The 25,901-nt window shown below is 44.2% G+C and overlaps 2 protein-coding genes and 1 long non-coding RNA gene across 5 annotated transcripts; 1 reads left to right on the top strand and 2 right to left on the bottom strand.

The window, feature by feature from the left end:
- Positions 1-1,495: 1,495 nt before the first annotated feature.
- On the bottom strand, positions 1,496-4,823 carry arl4aa (ADP-ribosylation factor-like 4aa). Of its 3 annotated transcripts, none has more exons than XM_071397634.1 (2): positions 4,696-4,823; positions 1,496-2,906 (listed from the first exon to the last, which is right to left on the bottom strand). In XM_071397634.1, exon 2 carries the CDS (start codon positions 2,804-2,806, stop codon positions 2,204-2,206), a length of 603 nt encoding a protein of 200 aa, XP_071253735.1. In that variant the 5' UTR covers positions 2,807-2,906; positions 4,696-4,823; the 3' UTR covers positions 1,496-2,203. The 3 variants fall into 3 exon arrangements, with proteins under 3 accessions (XP_071253735.1, XP_071253733.1, XP_071253734.1); XM_071397632.1 differs by lacking the exon at positions 4,696-4,823 and adding an exon at positions 3,900-3,995; XM_071397633.1 differs by lacking the exon at positions 4,696-4,823 and adding an exon at positions 3,372-3,866.
- Positions 4,716-23,124, top strand: LOC139573782 (uncharacterized). The gene is made up of 3 exons (XR_011674654.1): positions 4,716-4,821; positions 22,159-22,248; positions 22,953-23,124. It is a non-coding gene; the product is annotated as an uncharacterized lncRNA (long non-coding RNA).
- Positions 9,697-11,736, bottom strand: c4h7orf78 (chromosome 4 C7orf78 homolog). Its single transcript, XM_071395224.1, has 4 exons — positions 11,273-11,736; positions 11,028-11,112; positions 10,662-10,804; positions 9,697-10,235 (listed from the first exon to the last, which is right to left on the bottom strand). Exons 1-4 carry the CDS (start codon positions 11,714-11,716, stop codon positions 10,152-10,154), a joined length of 756 nt encoding a protein of 251 aa, XP_071251325.1. The 5' UTR covers positions 11,717-11,736; the 3' UTR covers positions 9,697-10,151.
- Positions 23,125-25,901: the final 2,777 nt, after the last annotated feature.

Here is a 25,901-nt window from a genome sequence, read left to right as displayed (position 1 = left end):
GAAAGTGAGTTGATGCACGACATTCCTAATCTCAAGGTTAGCTAGTAGAGTAGTGGAATGAGGAGTGGTTTTCTCCTTTCCTACAAATGTCTTCCTAAAGCGACACGCAGTTGCCAGTGCAGACGTGAGACAATGCCTTTAATACAGTGATCCTGTTACTGAGGAGAGGGACTTACTATCGTCACAGAGTTGACCTTAGCCAGGGCCAAGCGGTCAAATAAAACCCACCACCTAGTAGATGTCCAGGAAACTAGTTGGGCATAGGGACATCATGTGACGACGGGCCATTACAGGGCATGAATAGTACTTTCCCATGTTAGTTTATAATTGAGTTAGCAAAAGCAAAGTGTGAGAAAGGAAACCAGCTTCAGGATCTCCAAAGCCATGTCCAATCCTAATCCCTAGTTATTACATCAGCGGATCAACGGAAGAGACCCTACCACCAGGCCTGTATCAGGATCTGACCCCAAAACTAGTCCCATGATCAGACTCACACTCACTCCCATTACCTCCATTTCCTAGAATGGAGAGCAGGACATGGGAATAGCAGGAATATGTTGCTGCCATCCAATAGGGTTTCCTTCCTTGGAAAACAAGCTGGGAAGAGTTGCGCAACACAGATAAGGAGTGACACCCTCAAGATTAATCTTGGACCTGAGGCCGTACTGTCTGCCTTTCTTTAAAACCTGATGCATATCAATCAAAAGACAGACATTGTCAAATGTGGTGTAGGTTTAACAGTACTAATATAATTTGAAGTCAGGAAAGAAAGGACAGTGAAATGGCATCTATAACATACAGGACCATTACAAACAGGTCTAATAATTTTGTAAAATACATCATGAGAACAAAGAGCAAATTCTGCACTTCAAGTGGAGCATTGTAAAGAACAGAATAACAGGGACAACATATGCAAATGTAGTACTATATTTAGTAGGTCAACTGCTGCTCCCTCCCCCTGTTGCTCTACAGTACAAGGTTACAATTGTTCTAAAGGGATGGGTGAGCAAAAGGCATCACTTCACTGAGCTATGTGACAACAGCCTCTCCCCATCACAAAAATGCTCTGCCTCCCAAGCCTCCAGTCTCCTCCTGCCCCAGCCTGTTGTACTGGGTATGGCATCTGGCTTGGCATGCAGAGTAGACTGCCCTGACTGCATTGCTGAGCCTCTCGGCTCCAGAAAACATAAAAAGGACTCCAGGCCCTATAATCACACTGCAAGTAAACACTCAACCACCATCACCTCAGTCATATCCGTCTTGTTTACTTTCAGAAAGAGAAAAAAAAGGGAGGAGATTCATTATCCATCAGTACAAAGTGTGAGCATGAGCAACCAAGATTAATTTTTGATTTACTTCAGTTTCTTTCAAATATGAGAATCAGAGGACATACATTTTACACATCTCATCAGGTTTATCAGATCTGCAGAACTTCTCTGAAAATATGATGACAAATAATCAAAATAGAAATATCCTTCATACAAAACAAAAGCAGTGCGGCAAAGAGGTTTTTATTATAGATGAAAACATGAAACATATCCCATCTATTGTCCATGTGGCCAATAGGGACCCAGTACAGTTTGCTTCTTTTGAAGCAACTAAACTCTTTGTGTAATAAGCTCTATTGGGAAACCTCAAGGCTGTAAACGCCATCATCAAAAAAGGTAATCTAAAGTGCATTAACAAACAGACAGTAGAGGTACACTAGACAGACAAAAAGCACAAGACTGTACCTTCCTTTTGAGAAGGAAAGAAACATGTAAAAAAATATACAAAAAGGTACAACATTTAAAAGTAGCTTAGGCACTCTTTACAAGGTTCAAAAGTTCCCTTTGAGGAAGACCACGTTTGTTGTCCTCCCACTAACCTTTACTAATGGTAATTAATGGCCATTACTAATGGCCATTACTAATGGTCTAATACCAAGGATCAAAACCATTCTTTGTAACGACAACTTACAAATTCCTATATAAAATCATTAACACCAAATCGTTTACCTTCACAGTGCTTTCTCAACCACTAAAAAGCAACAAATACTGAAGATGAAGCAAGAGACTGCTGTCTGAGACACGAGAACCTAGTTTAACATTGACTGATAAAACTCAGTGTGCCGAGCCTATGGGAGAATTCCTATATCCACCCAGGTGCGAGAACATCTCCTTTTGTCCTTCATTTAAAACAAGAGATTCAGTTCACTCCTTGATCATCTCTTTTTCTTCTGTTGGCGGAGCATCTTTCTCCGTTTAAGGATCATATCATGGAGTCTCTCCATGCCATCTTTCAGTCCGTCTCCTATGATGGCACAGGTGGGCTGCAGGTGCCAAGGCGTGCCAGGGCCCAGTTCCTTCAACGCTAGCGCCTTTTCAATCTCCGCCAGGCTCAGAGAGTGCCTCAGGTCTTGTTTGTTAGCCACCACCAGCAGTGGCACTCCCTGGTTGTCTCCGGTCTTGGCGATCTTATGGAGCTCCGTTTTAGCCTCCTCCATGCGTTCGGCATCTACAGAGTCCACCACGAATACAATTCCATCGGTACAGCGTGTGTATGACTTCCACAATGGACGCAACTTCTCTTGTCCACCCACGTCCCAGAAATGGAAGGTCACCGTCCTGTGGCCGCCCAAAGACACATTGACCTTTTCTGCGTTGAAGCCTTTGGTGGGCACTGTGTTGACAAACTCATTGAACTGCAACCTGTACAGGACAGTTGTTTTACCTGCAGAGTCCAGTCCCAAAATGGCGATATGGAATGACTGAAAAAAGGGGATTCTTAAGAGGAAGGTCTGTTGTTCTGATAATCTATTCCCCATCTTTTCTCATGTGGGGAACAACAGGTGGAATAAAAGGTTTGGTCTACTTCTCCAACGATGATTGGCACTGATTATATTCCAATTAGAAGACAAAAGTGACCTAAAAACAAAACAAATTTTACTTCAGCCAAGCAAAAATAGGACACAAATATAAGTCTACCACAAATTTAAATCGACACAGAATACCTATAGACTATATGAAGGTGATCAAATCAGTTATCCATGTGTTATTCACTTATTGAGGGCAGCATTTGACCTGGGTACTGCCAAATGCATATGACATTCATTAGACACCCTCAATTTTAAAGGCTCAAATGAAAATACAATGCAGAAATACCGGACTTTGTCAAGGTCCACTACACACTTGAATTTTAGGCGGCAGCAATGCACAAGCCTATTGCCAAGGATAGGCGCGTATTTAATATAAGGTCGATAGGCATGCAGATGCTGACAGCCAGTAACGCCACTTGACCTGATACCAGGCTCTCAAATTGCTGCATAAATCTTTATAATAGCCTACAACCGTTCCGTCCAGCCAGACATTTTCGTGCAGGGCATCACTTACATCTATTCACTCTGAATATGCGGAACTGTGTTCACGAGGTCCAGTAACATGTTATCCAATGTTCACAATAATGATGACTGTCGCGCGGTCAGCAGCGTCCTATTATTTTACTAGACGGTTTCATTCCCATAGAATAATACTGCAGTGCAATTTGTGGAAAACCCTGTTCATGTTCTAGCAAACGATTGGTTTAAGGGGAAGTCCATCAATAATGTATCCATTCAGACCACGCCCATCACCTGTTGCTGTAACGTCATTATTCCAGCCAATAGATTTATTATACTATCATTACGCAATACTATGCAATATGAACAATGTCTAAAATCTGATAGTAGGCTAGGTCAAAGTCTAAACATAATATTTACGAATGGTTATTAACATAACTTTGCTAGCCAAACATTCTGTAGACTATATTCGTAAAAGTCGAAGTAAAAGAAACAAAAAGTAAAAGAAAAGTCACTAAATAGTTTGTGATACGAATTAATTAAAATGAACAACTTATTGAACTATAAAAAATGTCTAATTTACCGTTTTTTGTTGTTGTTGCTCTGTTCGTGTGTCGCATGTGCCTTGGTTTGGGTTTTGATACACACTAAACAGCGCCGCCCCATGATGAGTCCTTATCTGTTTACTTTTAAACTGATTGGTCAATAGTACAAAATGTATCCCACGCATACTGAATTATAATGAGAATAATCACAGGATTACTTGTATAAATTATAATCCTGCGGTATCTATTAAATAATGTTAATTATATATAATTAAAAAGAAATACGTTAGCCTATGTTTTTATAAATAGCGCCTCATTGAAGTTTACATTTAAAATAATGAAGGTATGGGTTAGTTAGGGACGTCCCAGGGATCCCGGATAGCACTATCCGTCAGGGGGTTGCGAAGGAGTCAGACGGAATCAAGTGCAAAATGTGCATAATTATGGAATTTATTTACAGGTGCAGAAGGTTAGCTTCCTTTTAGGCAGAGTGCCGACAATTCTTCACACAGCTGAGTTTAGCAGAGCCACAGCTGGGACAACATGACACTCCAGCCTAAATTTTCCCTAAAATGAGCCACCTGAGGCTAATAAGGTAAAAAAAAAAAAAAATACCCAACCCTTAACACTGGGATAATCCAAAATGAACATAAACAGGTATTTCCTCAGTTTAAATAAAGATCTCACTCAATACTTCACTAGTTTCAATATCACTAGCAAATACATAATACATTTCAACACATCAGGACATAATGTCACATAAATATTCAACGAAGAAAGATATTAGGCAAACACCCATCAACAAAGAACATTGTAATTACTAAACGCAAGCACCTGTTGGATAAAATGTGGACGTGACCAAAGCGCGCCATCCAGGTCGAACCAGTTTACAAACAATCGAAATTGGCGAGTACAGACAGAGAGGTCCGACTCGGCGGAAGATCTGCCTCCCTACATCAGGTGGCGTTGAATGGCTTATTTGCAACACGAGGTTTATTTGATCGAATAGAAGTTTTGCAATGCTTAAGTTGTTACGAGTGTTTTGTTATAAGTAGGACACGTGACATCCCGGCAACTTTGAAAAAAACAAACACTTCATATTGGAGTTGTCTCGAGATTGAATACAGGCGGTTGACGTCAACGACCCTAATCAAATATTTAAAAAAGGATTACAATAATGTGATGTATTCACCAATTCAAAGAAAGGATAGGCGGAGCGAGACCGCCCTCCAGGCCGCTTTGTGGACAACGGTTTTGTTAGGGCAGAGGGACATGTATCTTGTCAGTATATCCAAATCAAAGTTTATTTGTCACGTGTGCCGAATACAACAGGTGTATTTCACCTTACAGTGAAATGCTTACTTACAGGCTCTAAGCAATGGTAGGGAAAAAATGGTGTGTGTGTGTAGGTTAGTAAAGAAATAAAACAACAGTAAAAAGACATTTGAAAAAAGAGTAGCAAGGCTTTATACAGACACCTGTTAGTCAGGCTTATTGAGGTAGTATGTACATGTAGGTATCGTTAAAGTGACTGCATATATGATGAACAGAGAGTAGCAGAAGTGTAAAAAGAGGGGTTGGCGGGTGGTGGGACACAATGTATATAGCCCGGTTAGACAATGTGCGGGAGCACTGGTTGGTCGTGCCAATTTAGGTAGTATGTACATTAATGTATAGTTAAAGTGACTATGCATATAAGCTAAACAGAGAGTAGCAGCAGCGTAAAAGAGGGGTTGGGGGAGGGCACACAATGCAAATAGTCCGGGTAACCATTTGGTTACCTGTTCAGGAGTCTTATGGCTTGGGGGTAAAAACTGTTGAGAAGCCTTTTTGTCCTAGACATGGCACTCCGGTACCACTTGCCATGCGGTAGTAGAGAGAACAGTCTGTGGCTGGGGTCTTTGACAATTTTTAGGGCCTTCCTCTGACACCGCCTGGTGTAGAGGTCCTGGATGGCAGGCAGCTTTGCCCCAGTAATGTACTGGGCCGTACACACTACCCTCTGAAGTGCCTTGCGGTCGGAGGCCGAGCAATTGCCGTACCAGGCAGTGATGCAACCGGTCAGGATGCTCTCGATGTTGCAGCTGTAGAACCTTTTGAGGATCTCAGGACCCATGCCAAATCTTTTCAGTCTCCTGAGGGGGAATAGGCTTTGTCGTGTCCTCTTCACGACTGTCTTGGTGTGTTTGGACCAATCTAGTTTGTTGTTGATGTGGACACCAAGGAATTTGAAGCTCTCAACCTGCTCCACTACAGCCCCGTCGATGAGAATGGGGACGTGCTCGGTGCTCGTTTTCCTGTAGTCCACTATCATCTCCTTAGTCTTGGTTACGTTGAGGGATAGGTTGTTATTCTGGCACCACTCGGCCAGGTCTCTGACCTCCTCCCTATAGGCTGTCTCATCGCTGTCGGTGATCAGGCCTACCACTGTTGTGTCGTCAGCAAACTTAATGATGGTGTTGGAGTCGTACCTGGCCATGCAGTCGTGGGTGAACAGGGAGTACAGGAGGGGACTGAGCACGCACCCCTGGGGAGCTCCAGTGTTGAGGATCAGCGTGGCAGATGTGTTGCTACCTACCCTCACCACCTGGGGGCGGCCTGTCAGGAAGTCCAGGATCCAGTTGCAGAGGGAGGTGTTTAGTCCCAGGTTCCTTAGCTTGGTGATGAGCTTTGAGGGTACTATGGTGTTGAACGCTGAGCTGTAGTCAATGAACAGCATTCTCATATAGGTGTTCCTTTTGTCCAGGTGGGAAAGGGCAGTGTGGAGTGCAATAGAGATTGCATCATCTGTGGATCTGTTTGGGCTGTTTGGGAGGTATGCAAATTGGAGTGGGTCTAGGGTTTCTGGGATAATGGTGTTGATGTGAGCCATTACCAGCCTTTCAAAGCACTTCATGGCTACGGGTCTGTAGTCATTTAGGCAGGTTGCCTTTGTGTTCTTGGGCACAGGGACTATGGTGGTCTGCTTGAAGCATGTTGGTATTACAGACTCAATCATGGACATGTTAAACTGAGAATGGCGCCGGAGGAGATGGCCGCCGTTTTACGGTCTCCTAACCAATTGTGCTATTATGTGTTTTTTTTTCTTCGATATTTGTAAATTATTTTGTACATAATGTTTCTGCAACCATATCTTACGGAAGAAAAGAGCTTCTGGATATCAGGACAGCGATCACTCATCTCGGATTAGACAAAGATTTCTTTAACAACAACAACAAGCAGAACTCACACGATATTCTCCAAACACCCCACAGGGCAGACATCCCAATTATTCGCAAAAGTAAGCAACGCAGAGGACGAAGAGCCGGATGCCTCGTCCGGACCCGCAGAAGGCAACTAGGGAAGCTGCCATTACCGTCAATATTACTCGCCAATGTGCAATCACTGGACAATAAACTAGACGAGCTACGATCACGAATATCCTACCAACGGGACATCAAAAACTGTAATATCCTATGCTTCACGGAATCGTGGCTGAATGACGACATGGATATTCAGCTAGCGGGATCAGAACAGCACACTCCGGTAAGACAAGGGGGAGCGGTCTGTGCATATTTGTAAACAACAGCTGGAGCACGAAATCTAAGGATGTCTCTAGATTTTGCTCGCCTGAAGTAGAGTATATTGTGATAAACTGCAGGCCACACTACTTGCCTAGAGAGTTCTCAACTATACTTTTCGTGGCTGTTTATTTACCACCACAGACGGAAGCTGGCACTAAGACCGCACTCAGTCAGATGTATAAGGAAATATGCAAACAGGAAACCACTCACCCAGAGGCGGCGCTCCTAGTGGCCGGAGACTTTAATGCAGGGAAACTTAAGTCAGTTCTACCAAATCTCTATCAACATGTTAAATGTGCAACCAGAGGGAAAAAAATTCTAGATCACCTGTACTCCACACACAGAGACGCGTACAAAGCTCTCCCTCGCACTCCCTTTGGTAAATCCGACCACAACTCTATCCTCCTGATTCCTGCTTACAAGCTAAAATTAAAGCAGGAAGCACCAGTGACTCGGTCTATAAAATAAATGTTAAGATGAAGCAGATGCTAAACTACAGGACTGCTTTGATATCACAGACTGGAACATGTTCCGGGATTCTTCCGATGACATTGAAGAATACACCACATCAGTCACTGGCTTTATCAATAAGTGCATTGAGGACGTCGTCCCCACAGTGACTGTACGTACATACCCCAACCAGAAGCCATGGATTACAGGCAACATTCGCACTGAGCTAAAGGGTAGAGCTGTGGCTTTCAAGGTGCGGGACTCTAACCTGGAAGCTTACAAGAAATCCCGCTATGCCCTGCTACGAACCATCAAACAGGCAAAGCGTCAATACAGGGCTAAGATTGAATCATACTACACCGGCTCCGACGCTTGTCGGATGTGGCAGGGCTTGCAAACTATTACAGACTACAAAGGCAGCCGCGAGCTACCCAGTGACACGAGCCTACCAGACGAGCTAAATCACTTCTATGCTCGCTTCGAGGCAAGCAACACTGAGGCATGCATGAGAGCATCAGCTGTTCCGGACGACTGTGTGATCACGCTCTCCGTAGCCGACGTGAGTAAGACCTTTAAACAAGTCAACATACACAAGGCTGCGGGGCCAGACGGATTATCAGGGCGTGTGCTCCGGGCATGTGCTGACCAACTGGCAGGTGTCTTCACTGACATTTTCAACATGTCCCTGATCCATGGTCTGCTGCAGAGGGTATATGGCCAATATACCACAGCTAAGGGTTATTCTTAAGCACAACGTCTTACATTTTTACATTTTAGTAGACACTCTTATCCAGAGTGACCTACAGGAGCAATTAGGGTTTAGTGCTTAGCTCAAGGGCACATTTTTATTTTTTTACCCAGTCAGCTTGGGGATTCAAACCAGCGACCTTTCGTTTACTGGCCCGACTCTGTTAACCGCTAGGCTACCTGCGGAGTGCCTGGAGTCAGACATTAGCCGTGGTATGTTGGCCATATACCACAAGGTGCCTTATTGCTTTTACAAACTGTTTACCAACGTAATTACAACAGTAAAACGTTTTTTTTTGTCATACCCATGGTATACTGTCTGATATACCATGGCTTTCAGCCAATCGGCATTCAGTGTTTGAACCACCCAGTTTATAACAAGGTTTAGAAACTCTGTGGGTATACTACAAAACAGGATTATGGATTTAGCCAGCTAACTTGTCTAAATATTCTGATAATTTTTTATTTTGTAGAAAGATAAGCTTGACATGGGCATGGTCTAATTGGTTTAACAAAAATTTATTTGATTTTATTAACCATAAAACCAAGTTATTTCTGGTTTCTTATAAAAGTTAGCTGGCTAAATCATTGATGCTGCTTTGTAGTATACCCCCCAGGTCAGGAATACAATGTGTAGGCTACAACTTCTAAATATACATAACTTTTTTCTCGAATGTGAACTTTTATATAGCCAACAAATGTAGGGCATGTTTAGCAATAGGAATGTGCTTGTAATTGCTAGTAACATGAACAAACATTTGCAATAATTTGGTTCCGGGTTCCAAAATTAGTTTGGCTGCTCTTTAATCTCTTGTGGACAGACTACGTTAACATAAATGGTACACTCATTTGTCATGGTACAACGGGAAGTGTGAGATAACGAACAGCATTAGTTCCGGTGCTTTAGAATTTCGGAAAGGGGAGGAAACATTTGGCCCATAGACGTGCCCCTAACTAGCAATGAGAACGGGTGGAGCTGTTTGTTCCCTTCTCCCTCCCTCATGTATGGACCCAGAATTTAATCGAGCATCTGACCAATTACTCAAGACTTTTGTTCTGGATTAACCGAGATTAGCTGCTCTCCAATTGTGAACTTTAATTGCATATAGGCCTACATTTTAGAAATTAGTTTCAATGGCATTGTAATGACACACTTTGTTTACATTTTCCAGTTACTGGGATTATTTTTGTTGCCTATTGTCTGAGAGAATAGATTTATACACACACAATAGCCTATTAGGCCTAGATAAATAAAAAAAACGGACATCTTTCAAAAAGTGTCATGGCATGGGCAATTGTTTGCAATGAACTATCTAGTCTAGCCTACAATTATTGTATTTTCACGATACCTCTAAGTATTTTTATTAGGCTATAGCCTGCAAGATTCCTTTCTGTGAATGCAAATATTTCAGCCATGCCTTTCACACACCCAGATTAGAACATATTGTCTGGTTTAACACACTGGAAATTTTAGGGGAGCCGATGCACGTATCACTGCGGACTCCATGGACGACTTAGGAGGTCAAAGTGTCAGCCAGTTTTCCAAGAGCTGGAGATCTTCTCCTCTACTCTGTCCATGAAAGCACTGTACACTCCGCGTCTGTGCCTGTGTCTCTGAGAAGAAGAAAATATTTTAGAAAATGTATATCAGTAGACACTTGAAGCATAAGATACTATATTTATTATGGGTTTGCCTTATGCTCTAGGCTTTTTAATGGCGGAAAGATGATCCTACACTGTATAGCCTTAAAACATGTAGTTAAAACAATAATTTTAATATCATGGAGGGTCAATCCTTGCATCAATATCTCTGCCTATGAATTTGAGTGGTTACATTTCTCCAGCCCTAAGCTTTTTACCAAAACAGTGGCGGGCGGGGAAATGGTTTTGTTTCAGCACTTTTGTGTTAAACAGCATAATAACTTGGTAACTGACCAATTCAATACTCACGCTACTGAAGTGGCCTAAAGTAGCATGAAAGCATTGAATTAAAATGGTGTGGGGCCTATAGCCAGGCTGGGCATAAACCAGCCCACTCACAGTGTAGGAGGCAGATTTTGGGGGCCAAGGCAATTTAGGGAGTGTGAGCCTGGCCTCCCATCTGGGCTCTGTTGGCTTATAGGTGTCCATCTTCCCAAAAGGTTCCCTTGAGTAAATGTCTGTGTCCGATCTGGTCCCCCTAACTGGATTAGAATGGAAACCAGTGTCACAGTCGGCAGGATATTGCTGAGTTTGCTGTGTAATGTAGGCATAGTTTTGATAAAAGTCCATGGATTTAGCTTTCAAATGATAAATGACTTTGTGCTTATGTCATGAGTAAGCACAAAATTAATTCTGCTTAGGAAATTGTCTAATTGCAGTAATAGAGCAGTGTCTCCGCACCAATATTCAGGAAAGCTGACTTACTTATACTCAGGTGCTGAGATTTGAAGTTCAACTGACCAGGATCCCTTTCAGCTGCAGTAACCATATTTGGCATGTCATCAGCAAGCTGAAATAAATGTTTCAGAGCGAAATGTTTTTCAATATATTTGTCGCCATCTTGTGTTATAATCATACACGGCAAGAATTTAGTTCTAGTATTTTGTACAAATCATGGAAATCACAAAGAACATGTAAGGAACGTGTTATGTTATGGTCCAGCAACATACCTGTCTAAAGTTATGTGGTTTAGGGTTCTTGTAGGCCACAGGAGGGTATTTCCCTGTTTTAACGAACATCAGCTTGGATTCTAAAGAGCCAGGAGGTCTGTATGATGTGCTGAACTTTGACAGTGCTTTTTTATTCTGGTCAATCTCAGGAATTAGAATGTTTGGGGTAAATCTGTCCACTCTGAAGGCTGTCTCACTGGAGGCAAGTGTCAGTAAAGGTTGATGTGTATTTTTTGTCTTCTTCCTTCGAGGGACACTCAGAGATGTGTAGAGTTTAGGAGAGAAATCAGGCGGCTTCAAGTTCCATGGGTCAACCTGATGTGAATAATGAGGACGGATAAAACCTTTGCTTCTTATGGTGGCTAAGTTCAGGCTGGCAGAAAAGACTGTCTTTTTATTCAAATAAACTGATGTCGAAGGATCCAAATAACTGTTAGAGGTCATTGTGATATCACAGTCCTGAAATTGTATGAACGGTAACCTGTTCAGGTGTAAAGAAAATAATTAAGGACTATTGAACTTCTCAACCATACAGCAGTAGAAAACTCTAGTGTCTAACATTACACACTTTGCTTCTACCTCTTTTAAAAACATCAAACGGCGTTGACCAGGGATAAATGATTTTACTCTTACCTTGAATTTCAAAGACACAATCTGTTACAGAAGACACATGTTCAGAAATCACTGCAAATTTCAAGTTCAGCTTGCACTGTTTGATGTGAAGTAAGGGACAACACAGGAAGAAAGTGTTAATACAATAAAAGTGGTTGCTAAGTGACCAGGGTCTGGAGACTACATAAAGAATATGCAAAAGGTCTGAGAACAGCAGGAGACTCAGCTAAAAGAAAAAAGAGAAACGTCCTAGCAACCGAGGAACAATGTGCCCTCTGAATGCCAATATCAACCTTCAAACTTAAGTACCTGTCAGATTAGTAAAGACTGACTAAGTAATTTGGAGGCATATGAAATAACGCTGTAACGTCCTGACCAGAGTTATTATGTGTTTTGCTTGTTTAGTGTTGGTCAGGACGTGAGCTGGGTGGGAATTCTATGTTGTGTGTCTAGTTTGTCTGTTTCTATGTCCAGCCTAATATGGTTCTCAATCAGAGGCAGATGGTAATCGTTGTCCCTGATTGAGAATCATATATAGGAGGCTTGTTTTGTGTTGGGATTTTGTGGGTGTTTGTTTCCTGTCTCTGTGATTGTCTGCACCAGATAGGTCTGTCTCGGTTTTTGCACATTTGTTATTTTGTATTGTTGTTTGTAGTGTTTCACTTGTTCTTTATGAAACATGTTTAACACTAGCCGGGCTGCACTTTGGTCCTCTCCTTCACCCCTGGAAGAAAACCGTTACAGAAACACCCACCAAACCCGGACCAAGCAGCGTGGAAATGGGCAGCAGCAACAGAAGCAGCGGTACCAGGAGGAATGGTCTTGGGAGCAAATATTCAACGGAGAAGGACCCTGGGCTAAGGTTGGAGAGAATCGCCGCTCTTGGGAGGAGAAGGAGGCAGCCACAGCCCAGGAGCGGTGGATTGAGGAGGCAGCACGTAAGAGAGGCTGGAAGCCCGAGAGGCTCACCCAAAAATTTATTGGGGGGGGGGGCTAAAGGGGGGTGTGGCGAAGCCGGGTTGGATACCTGAGCCAACTCCCCGGGCTTACCGTGGAGTGAGAGGGCGTCGTACTGGTCAGACACCGTGTTATGCGGTGGAGCGCACGGTGTCCCCAGTACGCGTGCTTAGCCCAGTGCGGGCTATTCCACCTTGCCGCACTGGTAGGGCTAGGTTGGGCATCGAGCCGGGTGCCATGAACATGGCACCAGCCTTACAGGTGGTGTCCCCGGTTCGCCTGCATAGCCCAGTGCGGGCTATTCCACCTCGCCGCACTGGCAGGGCTACGGGGACCATTCAACCTGGTAAGGTTGGAGAGGCTCGGTGCTGGAGTGTCCTCCTTCACGGTCCGGTATATCCGGCGCCACCTTCCCGCCCCAGCCCAGTACCACCAGTGCCTACACCACGCACCAGGCTTCCAGTGCATCTCCAGAGCCCTGTTCCTCCTCCACGCACTCTCCCTATGGTGCGTGTCTCCAGCCTGGTACCTCCAGTTCCGGTATCACGCACCAGGCCTATAGTGCGCCTCGAGAGTCCAGTGTGCCCTGTTCCTGCTCCCCGCACTCGCCCTGAGGTGCGTGCCCTCAGCCCGGTACCTCCAGTTCCGGCACCACGCATCAGGCCTATAGTGCGTCTCAGCCGGCCAGAGTCTGCCGTCTGCCCAGCGGTGCCTGAACTGCCCGTCTGCCCAGCGGCGCCTGAACTGCCCGTCTGCCCAGCGGCGCCTGAACTGCCCGTCTGCCCAGCGGCGCCTGAACTGTCCGTCTGCCCAATGCCGTCAGAGCTGGCCGTCTGCCAAGAGCCATCCGTCTCCCCAGCGCCATCTGAGCCACCCGTCTCCCCAGCGCCATCTGAGCCATCCGTCTCCCCAGCGCCATCTGAGCCATCCGTCTCCCCAGCGCCGTCTGAGCCATCCGTCTGTCCCGAGCCGTTAGAGCCGCCCGTCTGTCCCGAGCCGCTAGAGCCATTCGTCAGTCAGGATCTGCCAGGGCCGCCAACCAGACAGGATCTGCCAGAGCCGCCAACCAGACAGGATCTGCCGGAGCCGCCAACCAGACAGGATCTGCCGGAGCCGCCAACCAGACAGGATCTGCCGGAGCCGCCAACCAGACAGGATCTGCCGGAGCCGTCAGCCAGCCATGAGCGTCCGGAGCCGCCAACCAGTCATGAGCTGCCCTACAGTCATGAGCTGCCCTACAGTCATGAGCTGCCCTACAGTCATGAGCTGCCCTACAGTCATGAGCTGCCCTACAGTCATGAGCTGCCCTACAGTCATGAGCTGCCCTACAGTCCGGAGCTGCCACTCAGTCCGGAGCTGCCACTCAGTCCGGAGCTGCCACTCAGTCCGGAGCTGCCACTCAGTCCGGAGCTGCCACTCAGTCCGGAGCTGCCATTAGTCCGGAGTTGCCCCTCTGTCCTGAGCTACTTCTCTGTCCTGAGCTACCTCTCTGTCCTGAGCTACCTCTCTGTCCTGAGCTACCTCCAAAATCATGTGGGGGCCTTGGGGAGGATTCTTAGGCCAAGGTCGTGGGCGAGGGTCGCCACTCAAAGGACGCTAAGGAGGGGGACAAAGACAGTGGTGGAGTGGTGTCCTCGTCCACCGCCGGAGCCGCCACCGCGGACAGATGCCCACCCAGACCCTCCTCTTGAGTTGTAGGGGTGCGTTCGGAGTCCGCACCTCAGGAGGGGGGTACTGTAACGTCCTGACCAGAGTTATTATGTGTTTTGCTTGTTTAGTGTTGGTCAGGACGTGAGCTGGGTGGGAATTCTATGTTGTGTGTCTAGTTTGTCTGTTTCTATGTCCAGCCTAATATGGTTCTCAATCAGAGGCAGATGGTAATCGTTGTCCCTGATTGAGAATCATATATAGGAGGCTTGTTTTGTGTTGGGATTTTGTGGGTGTTTGTTTCCTGTCTCTGTGATTGTCTGCACCAGATAGGTCTGTCTCGGTTTTTGCACATTTGTTATTTTGTATTGTTGTTTGTAGTGTTTCACTTGTTCTTTATGAAACATGTTTAACACTAGCCGCGCTGCACTTTGGTCCTCTCCTTCACCCCTGGAAGAAAACCGTTACAAACGCGGTCTGTGCTTGGTAGACTTTCTATACTGAAGGGTAGTTTTCGAATGTGTAAACTTTAGTGTAGCTTCTTAGAATATTTGATTAAATCTAGAGTGTTTGTCTGTTCACAAATGTGTTTGATCACTGAATTGTTATGAGTAACAGAATAGAAAATGATATGGTAATTTACAGTCAGGATGTGTAGACAGAGGCAGTCTAATCTCGTACTAGACGTAACATAGTACATGTAAATCCGGGACACTCAATTTAATATGATATGTTTGGTATGGTTACAGAAGATAGAAGGCTACTTAGTCGGGGTGGATGGGTGGGCATATAACACGAACGTCTAGCAAACCAAAGGTTGCGTATTCGAATCTCATCATGGACAACTTTAGATTTTTAGCTAATTACTTACAGGATTAAGATTGAATCCTACTACACCGGCTCTGACTCTCGTCGGATGTGTCAGGGCTTAAACTATCACGGACTACAAAGGGAAACCCAGCCACGAGCTGCCCATTGATGCGAGTCTACCAGATGAGCTTAATGCCTTTTATGCTCGCTTCGAGGCAAGCAACACTGAATCATGCATGAGAGCACCAGCTGTTTCAGACGACTATGTGATAACGCTCCCGGTAGGCAAGTGTCTTCACTGATATTTTCAACCTCTCCCTGACAGAGTCTGTAATACCTACATGTTTCAAGCAGACCACCATAGTCCCTGTGCCCCAGGAAGCAAAGGTAACCTGCCTAAATGATTACCACCCCGTAGCACTCATGTCGGTAGCCATGAAGTGCTTTGAAAGGTTGGTCATGGTTCACATCAACAGCATCATCCCGGATAACCTAGACCCACTCCAATTCGCATACCGCCCCAACAGATCCACAGATGACGCAATCTCAATCACACTCCACACTGCCCTTTCCCACCTGGACAAAAGGAACACATACAGTGGGGAGAATAAGTATTTGATACACTGCCGATTTTGCAGGTTTTCCTACTTACAAAGCATGTAGAGGTCTGTAATTTTTATCATAGGTACACTTCAACTGTGAGAGACGGAATCTAAAAGAATCCAGAAAATCACATTGTATGATTTTTAAGTAATTAATTTGTATTTTGTTGCATGACATAAGTATTTGATACATCAGAAAAGCAGAACTTAATATTTGGTACAGAAACCTTTGTTTGCAATTACAGAGATCATATGTTTCCTGTAGTTCTTGACCAGGTTTGCACACACTGCATTTTGGCCCACTCCTCCATACAGACCTTCTCCAGATCCTTCGGGGCTGTCGCTGGGTAATAGGGACTTTCAGCTCCCTCCAAAGATTTTCTATTGGGTTCAGGTCTGGAGACTGGCTAGGCCACTCCAGGACCTTGAGATGCTTCTTACGGAGCCACTCCTTAGTTGCCCTGGCTGTGTTTTTCGGGTCGTTGTCATGCTGGAAGACCCAGCCACGACCCATCTTCAATGCTCTTACTGAGGGAAGGAGATTGTTGGCCAAGATCTCGTGATACATGGCCCCATCCATCCTCCCCTCAATACGGTGCAGTCGTCCTGTCCCCTTTGCAGAAAAGCATCCCCAAAGAATGATGTTTCCACCTCCATGCTTCACGGTTGGGATGGTGTTCTTGGGGTTGTACTCATCCTTCTTCTTCCTCCAAACACGGTGTGAGGAGTTTAGACCAAAAATCTATTTTTTTGTCTCATCAGACCACATGACCTTCTCCCATTCCTCCTCTGGATCATCCAGATGGTCATTGGAAAACTTCAGACAGGCCTGGACATGCGCTGGCTTGAGCAGGGGGACCTTGCGTGCGCTGCAGGATTTTAATCCATGACGGCGTAGTGTGTTACTAATGGTTTTCTTTGAGAATGTGGTCCCAGCTCTCTTCAGGTCATTGACCAGGTCCTGCCGTGTAGTTCTGGGCTGATCCCTCACCTTCCTCATGATCATTGATGCCCCACGAGGTGAGATCTTGCATGGAGCCCCAGACCGAGGGTGATTGACCGTCATCTTGAACTTCTTCCATTTTCTAATAATTGCGCCAACAGACCAAGCTGCTTGCCTATTGTCCTGTAGCCCATCCCAGCCTTGTGCAGGTCTACAATTTTATCCCTGATGTCCTTACACAGCTCTCTGGTCTTGGCCATTGTGGAGAGGTTGGAGTCTGTTTGATTGAGTGTGTGGACAGGTGTCTTTTATACAGGTAACGAGTTCAAACAGGTGCAGTTAATACAGGTAATGAGTGGAGAACAGGAGGGCTTCTTAAGGAAAAACTAACAGGAATTCTTACTGGTTGGTGTAGGTGATCAAATACTTATGTCATGCAATAAAATGCTAATTAATTACTTAAAAATCATACAATGTGATTTTCTGGATTTTTGTTTTAGATTCCGTCTCTCACAGTTGAAGTGTACCTATGATAAAAATTACAGACCTCTACATGCTTTGTTAGTAGGAAAACCTGCAAAATCGGCAGTGTATCAAATACTTGTTCTCCCCACTGTATATGAGAATGCTGTTCATTGACTACAGCTCAGCATTCAAGACCATAGTGCCCACAAAGCTCATCACTAAGCTAAGGACCCTTGGACTAAACACCTCCTGGAACTGGAACCTGGGCTTCCTGACGGGCCACCCCCAGGTGGTAAGGGTAGGCAACAACACGTCTGCCACGCTGATCCTCAACACTGGGACTCCTCAGGGGTGCGCTCTTAGTTCCCTCCTGTACTCCCTGTTCACCCACGACTGAGTGGCCAAACTCGACTCCAACACCATCATTTAGTTTGCTGACAACACAACAGTGGTAGGCCTGATCAACGACAACGATGAGACAGCCTATAGGGAGACAGCCTCGGCATCTGACCGTAAGGCGCTACAGAGGGTAGTGTGTAAGGCCCAGTACATCACTGGGGCCAAGCTTTCTGCCATCCAGGACCTATATACTAGGCGGAGTCAGAGGAAAGTCATAGACTGTTCTCTCTGCTACCGCACGGCAAGTGGTACCGGAGCGCCAAGTCTAGGACCAAAATACTCTTTAACAGCTTCTACCCCAAACCCTAAGACTGCTTGCTGCACAATTAATCTAATAGCCACCCGGACTATTTACATTGATCCCCCCTCAAATTAATTTGTTTTTACACTGCTGCTACTCGCTGTTTATTATCTACGCATAGTCACTTTATCCCTACCTACCTACAAATTACCTTGACTAACCTGTACCCCCGCACATTGGCTCGGTACCGGTACACCCTGTATATAGCCTCGTTATTGTTGTTTTGTGTTACTTATTATAATTTTTTACTTTAGTTTATTTGGTAAATATTTTCTTAACACTTTCTTGAACTGCATTGTTGGTTAAGAGCTTGTAAGTAAGCATTTCACGGTAACGTTTAAACCTGTTGTATTCGGCTCGGCGCATATGACAAATAAAGTTTGATTTGACTTACTACTTTTTAGCTACTTTGCAACTACTTAGCATGTTATCTAACCCTAACCCCTAGTCTACACCTGTTGTATTCGGCGCCTGTGACTAATAAAATTTGATTTGATTTCATTTTAGCCTAGCTAACATTAGCCAACTAGCTAACATTAGCGTTAGCTAACGTTAGCCACAACAAATTGGAATTTGCAACATACACTACATGACCAAAAATATGTTGACACCTGCTTGTCGAACATCTCATTCCAAAATCATGGGCATTAATATGGAGTTGGTCCCCCTTTACTGCTATAACAGCTTCCACTCTTCTGGGAAGACTTTCCACTAGATGTTGGAACATAAGTGAGGTCGGGCATTGATTAGGCCTTGCTCACAGTCGTTGTTCCAATTCATCCCAAAGTAAGTTTAATGAGGTTAAGGTCAGGGCTCTGTGCAGGCCAGTCAAGTTCTTCCACACCAATCTCAACAAACAATTTCTGTATGGACCTCGCTTTGTGCACAGGGGCATTGTCATGCTGAAACAGGAAAGGGCTGTTTTCCCTTCACTGGAACTAAGGGGCCAAGCCCGAAACAATGAAAAACTGCCCCAGACCGTTTTTCCTCCTCCACCAAACTTTACAGTTGGCACTATTCATTCGGGCAGGTAGAGTTCTCCTGGCATCCGCCGAACCCAGATTAGTTCGTTGGAATCCAAGATGATGAAGCATGAATCATCACTCCACAGAACACGTTTCCACTGCTCCAGAGTCCGATGCGGCTCGCTTTACACCACTCCAGCCGATAATTGGCATTGCGCATGGTGATCTTAGGCTTGTGTGTGGCTGCTCGGCCATGGAAACCCATTTCATGAAGCTCCCGATGAACAGTTATTGTGCTGACATTGCTTCCAGGGGAAGTTTGGAACTCGGTAGTGAGGTAGTGATTTTTAGCGACTCGCTTCAGCAGTCCCGTTCTGTGAGCTTGTGTGACCTAGCACTTAACGGCTGAGCCGTTGTTGCTCCTAGACGTTTCCACTTCACAATAACAGCACTTACAGTTGACCGGGGCAACTCTAGCAGGGCAGAAATTTGACGAACTGACTTGTTGGAAAGGTGGCATCCTATGACGGTGCAACGTTGAAAGTCACTGAGCTTTTCAGTAAGGCGTTTATACTGCCAATGTTTGTCTATGGAGATTGCATGGCGGTGTGCTCAATTTTATACACCTGTCAGCAACGGGTGTGGCTAAAATAGTCTAAGACACTAGTGTATCATATGATTTGCAAATTCGTAACATATTGCACGAATTGTAATTCGTAACATATCATACAAAATGAATGATGGACATCCACAAATGAATACATACCAATACAAAACCTAACATATCATACTAATTGGAGTGTCCCTGATTTACCTTTACTATGTTACGTCTACCCTTGAGTCCAGGTTGACAGGGAATTTCTAATTATTTCTGAATTATTAATTTGGTCTCCAATAGTTTACCTCTTGTCAGGTGGGGTGAGGAAAATAAGAAACCACTAGATGGCACTACATACTCTAAGTGAAAAGTATGTAGTATGTGTTGATAACATCAGTTGAGGAGGCTCGACAGTGTGTGTGTGAGAGAGAAAGAGGAGTCTGCATAGGTGTAGAGAGGGAATGTCTCTTGTTATACGTAATGTATGTAAAAAAAGGGAAACGTCCCTTTTTCAGGACCCTGTCAAAGATAATTTGTAAAAATCCAAATAACTTAACAGATCTTCATTGTAAAGGGTTTAAACCCTGTTTCCTATGCTTGTTCAATGAACCATAAACAATTAATGAACATGCACCTGTGGAACGGTCGTTAAGACACTAACAGCTTACAGACGGTAGGCAATTAAGGTCACAGTTATGAAAACTTAGGACACTAAAGAGGCCTTTCTACTGACTCTGAAAAACACCAAAAGAAAGATGCCTGGGGTCCCTGCTCATCTGCGTGAACATCCCTTAGGCATGCTGCAAGGAGGCATGAGGACTGCAGATGTGTCCAGGGCAAAAAATTGCAATGTCCATACTGTGAGACGCCTAAGACAGCGCTACAGGGAGACAGGACAGACAGCTGATCATCCTCGCAGTGGCAGATCACGTGTAACGACACCTGCACAAGATCGGTACATCCAAACATCACACCTGCGGGACAGGTAAATGATGGCAACAACAACTGCCCGAGTTACACCAGGAACGCACAATCCCTCCATCAGTGCTCAGACTGTCCGCAATAGGCTGAGAGAGGCTGGACTGAGGGCTTGTAGGCATATTGTAAAGCAGGTCCTCACCAGACATCACTGGCAACAACGTCGCCTATGGGCACAAACCCACCGTCGCTGGACCAGACAGGTCTGGCAAAATGTGCTCTTCTCTGACGAGTCACGTTTTTGTCTCACCAGGGGTGATGGTCAGATTCGTGTTTATCGTCAAAGGAATGATCGTTACACCGAGCGAGGCCTGTACTCTGGAGCGGGATCGATTTGGAGGTGAAGGGTCCGTCATGGTCTGGGGCGGTGTGTCACAGCATCATCGGACTGAGCTTGTTGTCATTGCAGGCGATCAAAAACGCTCATCCTGACATGACCCTCCAGCATGACAATGCCACCAGCCATACTGCTTGTTCTGTGCGTGATTTCCTGCAAGACAGGAATGTCCGTGTTCTGCCATGACCAGCGAAGAACCCGGATCTCAATCCCATTGAGCACATCTGGGACCTGTTGGATCGGAGGGTGAGGGCTAGGGCCATTCCTCACAGAAATGTCCGGGACCTTGCAGGTGCCTTGGTGGAAGAGTGGGGTAACATTTCACAGCAAGAACTGGCAAATCTGGTCCAGTCCACGAGGAGGAGATGCACTGCAGTACTTAATGCAGCTGGTGGCCACACCAGATACTGTCTGTTACTTTTGAATTTGACCCCCCCCTTTGTTCAGGGACACATTATTCCATTTTTGTCAGTCAAATGTCTGTGGAACTTGTTCAGTTTATGTCTCAGTTGTTGAATCTTGTTATGTTCATACAAATATTTACACATGTTAAGTTTGCTGAAAATAAACACAGTTGACAATGAGAGGACGTTTCTTTGCGTTTCTTTGCTGAGTTTATTTCAGCAGTTCTCTCACTATTTCAGTTAAATTCTGAGGCATATTTCCATCAGCAAGACACAGTGTAGCCTACCTGGTAAGCAAACAGTTTATAATGAATGCTTCATCAGAAACCCTCTAGAGACATGCCATGCAGAGATTATGCCTCTTCCAGACCCTGACTTGCTATCATTTTCTGAATCAGTCTACTATAGCTACATGGAGATACTTTTACAGACTAAACCTCCCAGACAAATCAGACTGTCAGCAGCAAGTTCTGTCCTGCACAATACATTTCCATCTTTAATTATGTCTTTGTAACAACTGTCCCAATAGTAAACTGAGTAGCCCCTCATCAATATTTTGTGGTCATTGTGAAATGGATCTAGTCACATCTCAGTGTTTTTTGTCAGCTTTATCCCCAAGCAACAATGAAGTTGTTGGACATTACGTTGTATAGAATAGTATGATGAGTTATCTTCAAGACTGTTTCCTCCTTTCAGGTCAGCGTTCTCAAGGAAACTAAGAGAAACATGCACAAACCATAACTGCATTCATTGTATTCAGTTGCCATTGTGCTATGCTAAGTCAGCCATCTATAATGGTCAATTGTGCTATGAGTAAAACTATTTTGGACATGCTGAAAGAAACCTTTGTCTATTTTTTTCATGATAGATTCCCAATATCCTGTGGTCGAATGAGGATGGAACCTCAGGTCTAGACACAGACAGAGGAGGTCAGAGGTCACAGCTGCAATATATTGGGGTCAGACATAAAGCGGAGGGTATCCCCTTACACAAATACATATCTGCATGTGGGAGAGTTTACCCACGCAGTTGTTGTGGTGGCCTTTTTATTTGGGCCCATCATGGCAGCTGAACAGAGAGGCTAAAGGCAACAGGAAACCTGATACAGGCCAAACAGCCCCTGTAAAGGAGTTGACCCTAATGCCCCTATAAAGCTGAGATAGAGCGCTGGGTTCAACCTTTGCCTTTTCAGCTGTGTCTTAGAATAGTTCTTGCCATTGTATCCAGTGCCATTTACAGCTACCAAGCCCTCAAGGTTCGGTTGTACCAATTATTGTGGGTTTTTGTCAAAGCTGTCAACCTGAGAGGCCACTGATGACCCTCTGTATAAGTGCACTTAAACACATCCCACTTAACCCCACAGTAAGTGTAGTGGAGAGTGCCAAAGCAGAGAACTGTCAGCGGTGCCTAATTGCTATATTGTCTGAACACAAACAAGTGAATAGCCCAGACAAATCACACTGTGAAACAGAGAGATATCTCTGGTAGCTGTAGGTGTATTGAAAGAAAGAAACACACAAAGCTAAATACAGATGGAGAATACAAAGAACAAATGGCAGCCAATAGTATATGTGTGGACTGTGGAGGTGGGCTGTGGAAATGGTTCTTCCATTAACTGCTTGGGTTCATTACTACGCTGCATGTCTCCTATTTCCTCCCCAGCCATTCTCCTTCAGCTCAACGCCCCCGTCTGCCTGGGCCACAGCCCATCTCTGACCACGTTCTAGGACCCAACGTCTGTTTTTACCGTTGTTTAAGCTCTGTCACGAAAGCGACTGTGGGTCCTAGATCCAGCCATTCCCCCCCATCCTGTCAACTGTCTACCCTCTCACTCCTCCTCAGGTAGGCCTACGTTTATCTTTGTCTGGAAACAGGATGTTTGGTCTTAGAAAGAAAAAAGTGAACAGATTGCAGTGTAAATCAGGGTGCTGGGTCAATGTCATATTTAGATGTCATGTCAGAAAGGGTGGAACACTGAATGCATATCTAAAAAGGTCAGAGGTCAGCAACTGACTCGAGACTTGATGAAGACCTCATATTTTAGGTTGTTTCTGGAGCACAACAAGCAGTGTGTGGGTTATTTTTTATTTCCTGTACAGCTAGGTCACCAGAAGCAAGGTCATGTATACCGACAGCTTTAATACTGCATGTTACCATGTTATCTAATAGCCTCCCATCCTTTCGTCTGTGTAACAATTGACCATGTCAATATGCCAATCTGCTCAGCAGTACCTCCTCCTTGGCAACTGATTATAATGAACATCACTTTCTCCATAGTGCCATCTTTCTATCAATAAGCAGAAGTGGGCTGGGCATGTGAGCACATGTCTGGACACTTGTATGGCTTTGGCCTCTGGAGTGGTTCCCTGTTGCAACGCCACTGGGCTACATGGACAAGGTCAGTCCGGTAATGGCCCTGTAAGGCCTGTCACTAGAGCTATCAATTACTTTTCCTACTGACATAAATCATGTAGCCTGTTCTGTCTTTATCTTTTGTATTTTGCTTCTTTTGTTTTGTTATGTTGGTGATTATAGTTAAAACTGTGTGTGCTTTAGTGGTAGGCTTTACACTGTTTTGTAAATATTGTTTGTGAGAGAGCCGTGTTTTGTGTTGTACAAATTAGGGGCTAAAAGTATAAATACCAAAACCATGTTGTGTGTACATGAAGTTGTGCAGTCAGGGTTTGTAAATGGAGGTCAAAGTAATTACACACCAGTATTCCATTAGCTGATATTAGATTTCCCACAGGAGGTATAGGAAGTAGTATTTTCTCCTCACTCCATCCATGCATAACTGATTGTAATAGGGAAAATTGCACAAAATGAGGTCAAGTGTTTAGATTAAACTATGAAATTGTCAATTACCTGTATTTGTTAATGGGTCAGATCACCTATTCTTTCCCAAGAATAGATTAATACATGATTGTATATAGTGTTTACATGGTTGAAAAACTAAGTGATTAGGAATGCACGATTGAGATTTGACCTAATTACTTGTTATGGGAAAGAAACTGCCTGAGGGGAATATCTGTGTTTTACCTGATAGATTTTCCAGACTCTCACAGGTTGATGGTCCAGGAGATTTACGAGCGAAAGGTTGTGCCTCCCTCTGCCTGAGAGTCAAAAGGAGAAAGCCTTGGACAAGATGGTTAGGGAACCTTTATCCAGCAGAATATAAAGGTCATCATGTGAAAACCATTCTATGACTTTCAGAAAAAATGATCACCCATCTGATTGGTTTGTTAGTTTTTCAAGAGCTCTTTGAGCCCACTGAAAATCATCCCCATTAAGATATCAGTCCTGTCTTTATAGCGTAATTCTGTGTTATGTAATTCTAACAGTTCTCAAACAAATGTTAGTGTGGGATGTCAATGTGTTATTGAATGATGTCCACAGCTATAGTAAAATTTCAGTCTTTATAAACACAATTCAACAGCTGGTTTCTGGTGATCTGACTGCTTTTTATATCTCACACACATCACTGAACAGATTTGCCTTTATGTCATAGGTTAAACTGCGGCTCAGCAATGAATAGCATTTCACATTTTTCCCTATGTAGGATCTTATTTTGATCACTATTGTTGATGAGAATTTCCCCATACATCAGGAAAAGCAAACGTAGAGTATTCGAAGGTTTAAAAAAATCTTCTAACATCATAATAAACATAGTAATTTCCACTTTAAAATTTCAGACTTGATTTGCCATAACAAATGTATCAGCCCCTACAAAACATTTCCATATTACAATCAACATGTTGCTGCAGGATTATTTTCCTGCTGTAGCAAACTGGCTCAAATTAAGATCCTACATCTGTGTATAAACAATTCAAACTGAGCGATCATTTTCGGTTCAAATCCAAACACTGAAAGAGATCTTGGAATGCAGTAAGCAAGGTATACGGTTGCACAATACACTTTCAAATTAAATGACGGTATCTGTTTAGACGGTATCTATCCATTCTCATTTAATTTGAAAGTGTATTGTGCAACCGTATAGTATTTGTATTTGAACCGATAATGATCGCTCAGTTTGAATTGTTTGGCCTACGTGATATCTGGCCTATCCAAAATCTCACTCTTTGGCTTAGTCATTTTCCTGAAAGATACAGTATGACCATCTGGTTTAGTGGATTGGAGTAGTGACTAAACCATGACTGCATAGTGAATGGAAATCATTATCGCCTAGATTGTCGCTGGATAAATAGAGAGAAATCAACACATTTTTAAGATGACTAGGGAGAGAGAGAAAAAATCATAGACTGTACACATCTTTGCCTGTGGTAAATTCAGTTTAATCTTACTGTTCTGGTCCTACATGGGTGTATGGAATGTATAATTATTGTATACTGCAGAATAATTAGAAGGCGAATAACCTGCCAAGCTCGGTCAATGATAGTCAGGTTCAATCAACTAATGGTATTGTCATACATTTTAGTGTGAATATTAATTTCCATAGTTGTTTTTGTTTATTATGCATTTGTAAATATGATAGTATTCAACGTCATCAACTCAGCAGCAACAACGGTGACAAAATGATGATGTGTTTCGGGTAGAGTTCACAGTTTGTTGGGTGGTAATTGTAGTCCAGAGGAAAAAATCAATCATGACTAA

Source organism: Salvelinus alpinus, chromosome 4, assembly GCF_045679555.1.
Source record: "Salvelinus alpinus chromosome 4, SLU_Salpinus.1, whole genome shotgun sequence".
NCBI classification, from domain to species: Eukaryota; Metazoa; Chordata; class Actinopteri; order Salmoniformes; family Salmonidae; genus Salvelinus; species Salvelinus alpinus.
This window is presented reverse-complemented; position numbering and strand designations above follow the sequence as displayed.

Excerpts from the sequence above, each read along its gene's own strand:
- arl4aa (XM_071397634.1), bottom strand. The coding sequence starts at position 2,806 with ATGGGGAATAGATTATCAGAACAACAGACCTTCCTCTTAAGAATCCCC.
- c4h7orf78 (XM_071395224.1), bottom strand. The coding sequence starts at position 11,716 with ATGACCTCTAACAGTTATTTGGATCCTTCGACATCAGTTTATTTGAAT. Across the intron at positions 11,113-11,272 it reads AACCACATAACTTTAGACAG|CTTGCTGATGACATGCCAAA; the intron begins GTATGTTGCTGG and ends CATTTATTTCAG. Across the intron at positions 10,805-11,027 it reads ATCTCAGCACCTGAGTATAA|TTAGGGGGACCAGATCGGAC; the intron begins GTAAGTCAGCTT and ends ATTCTAATCCAG.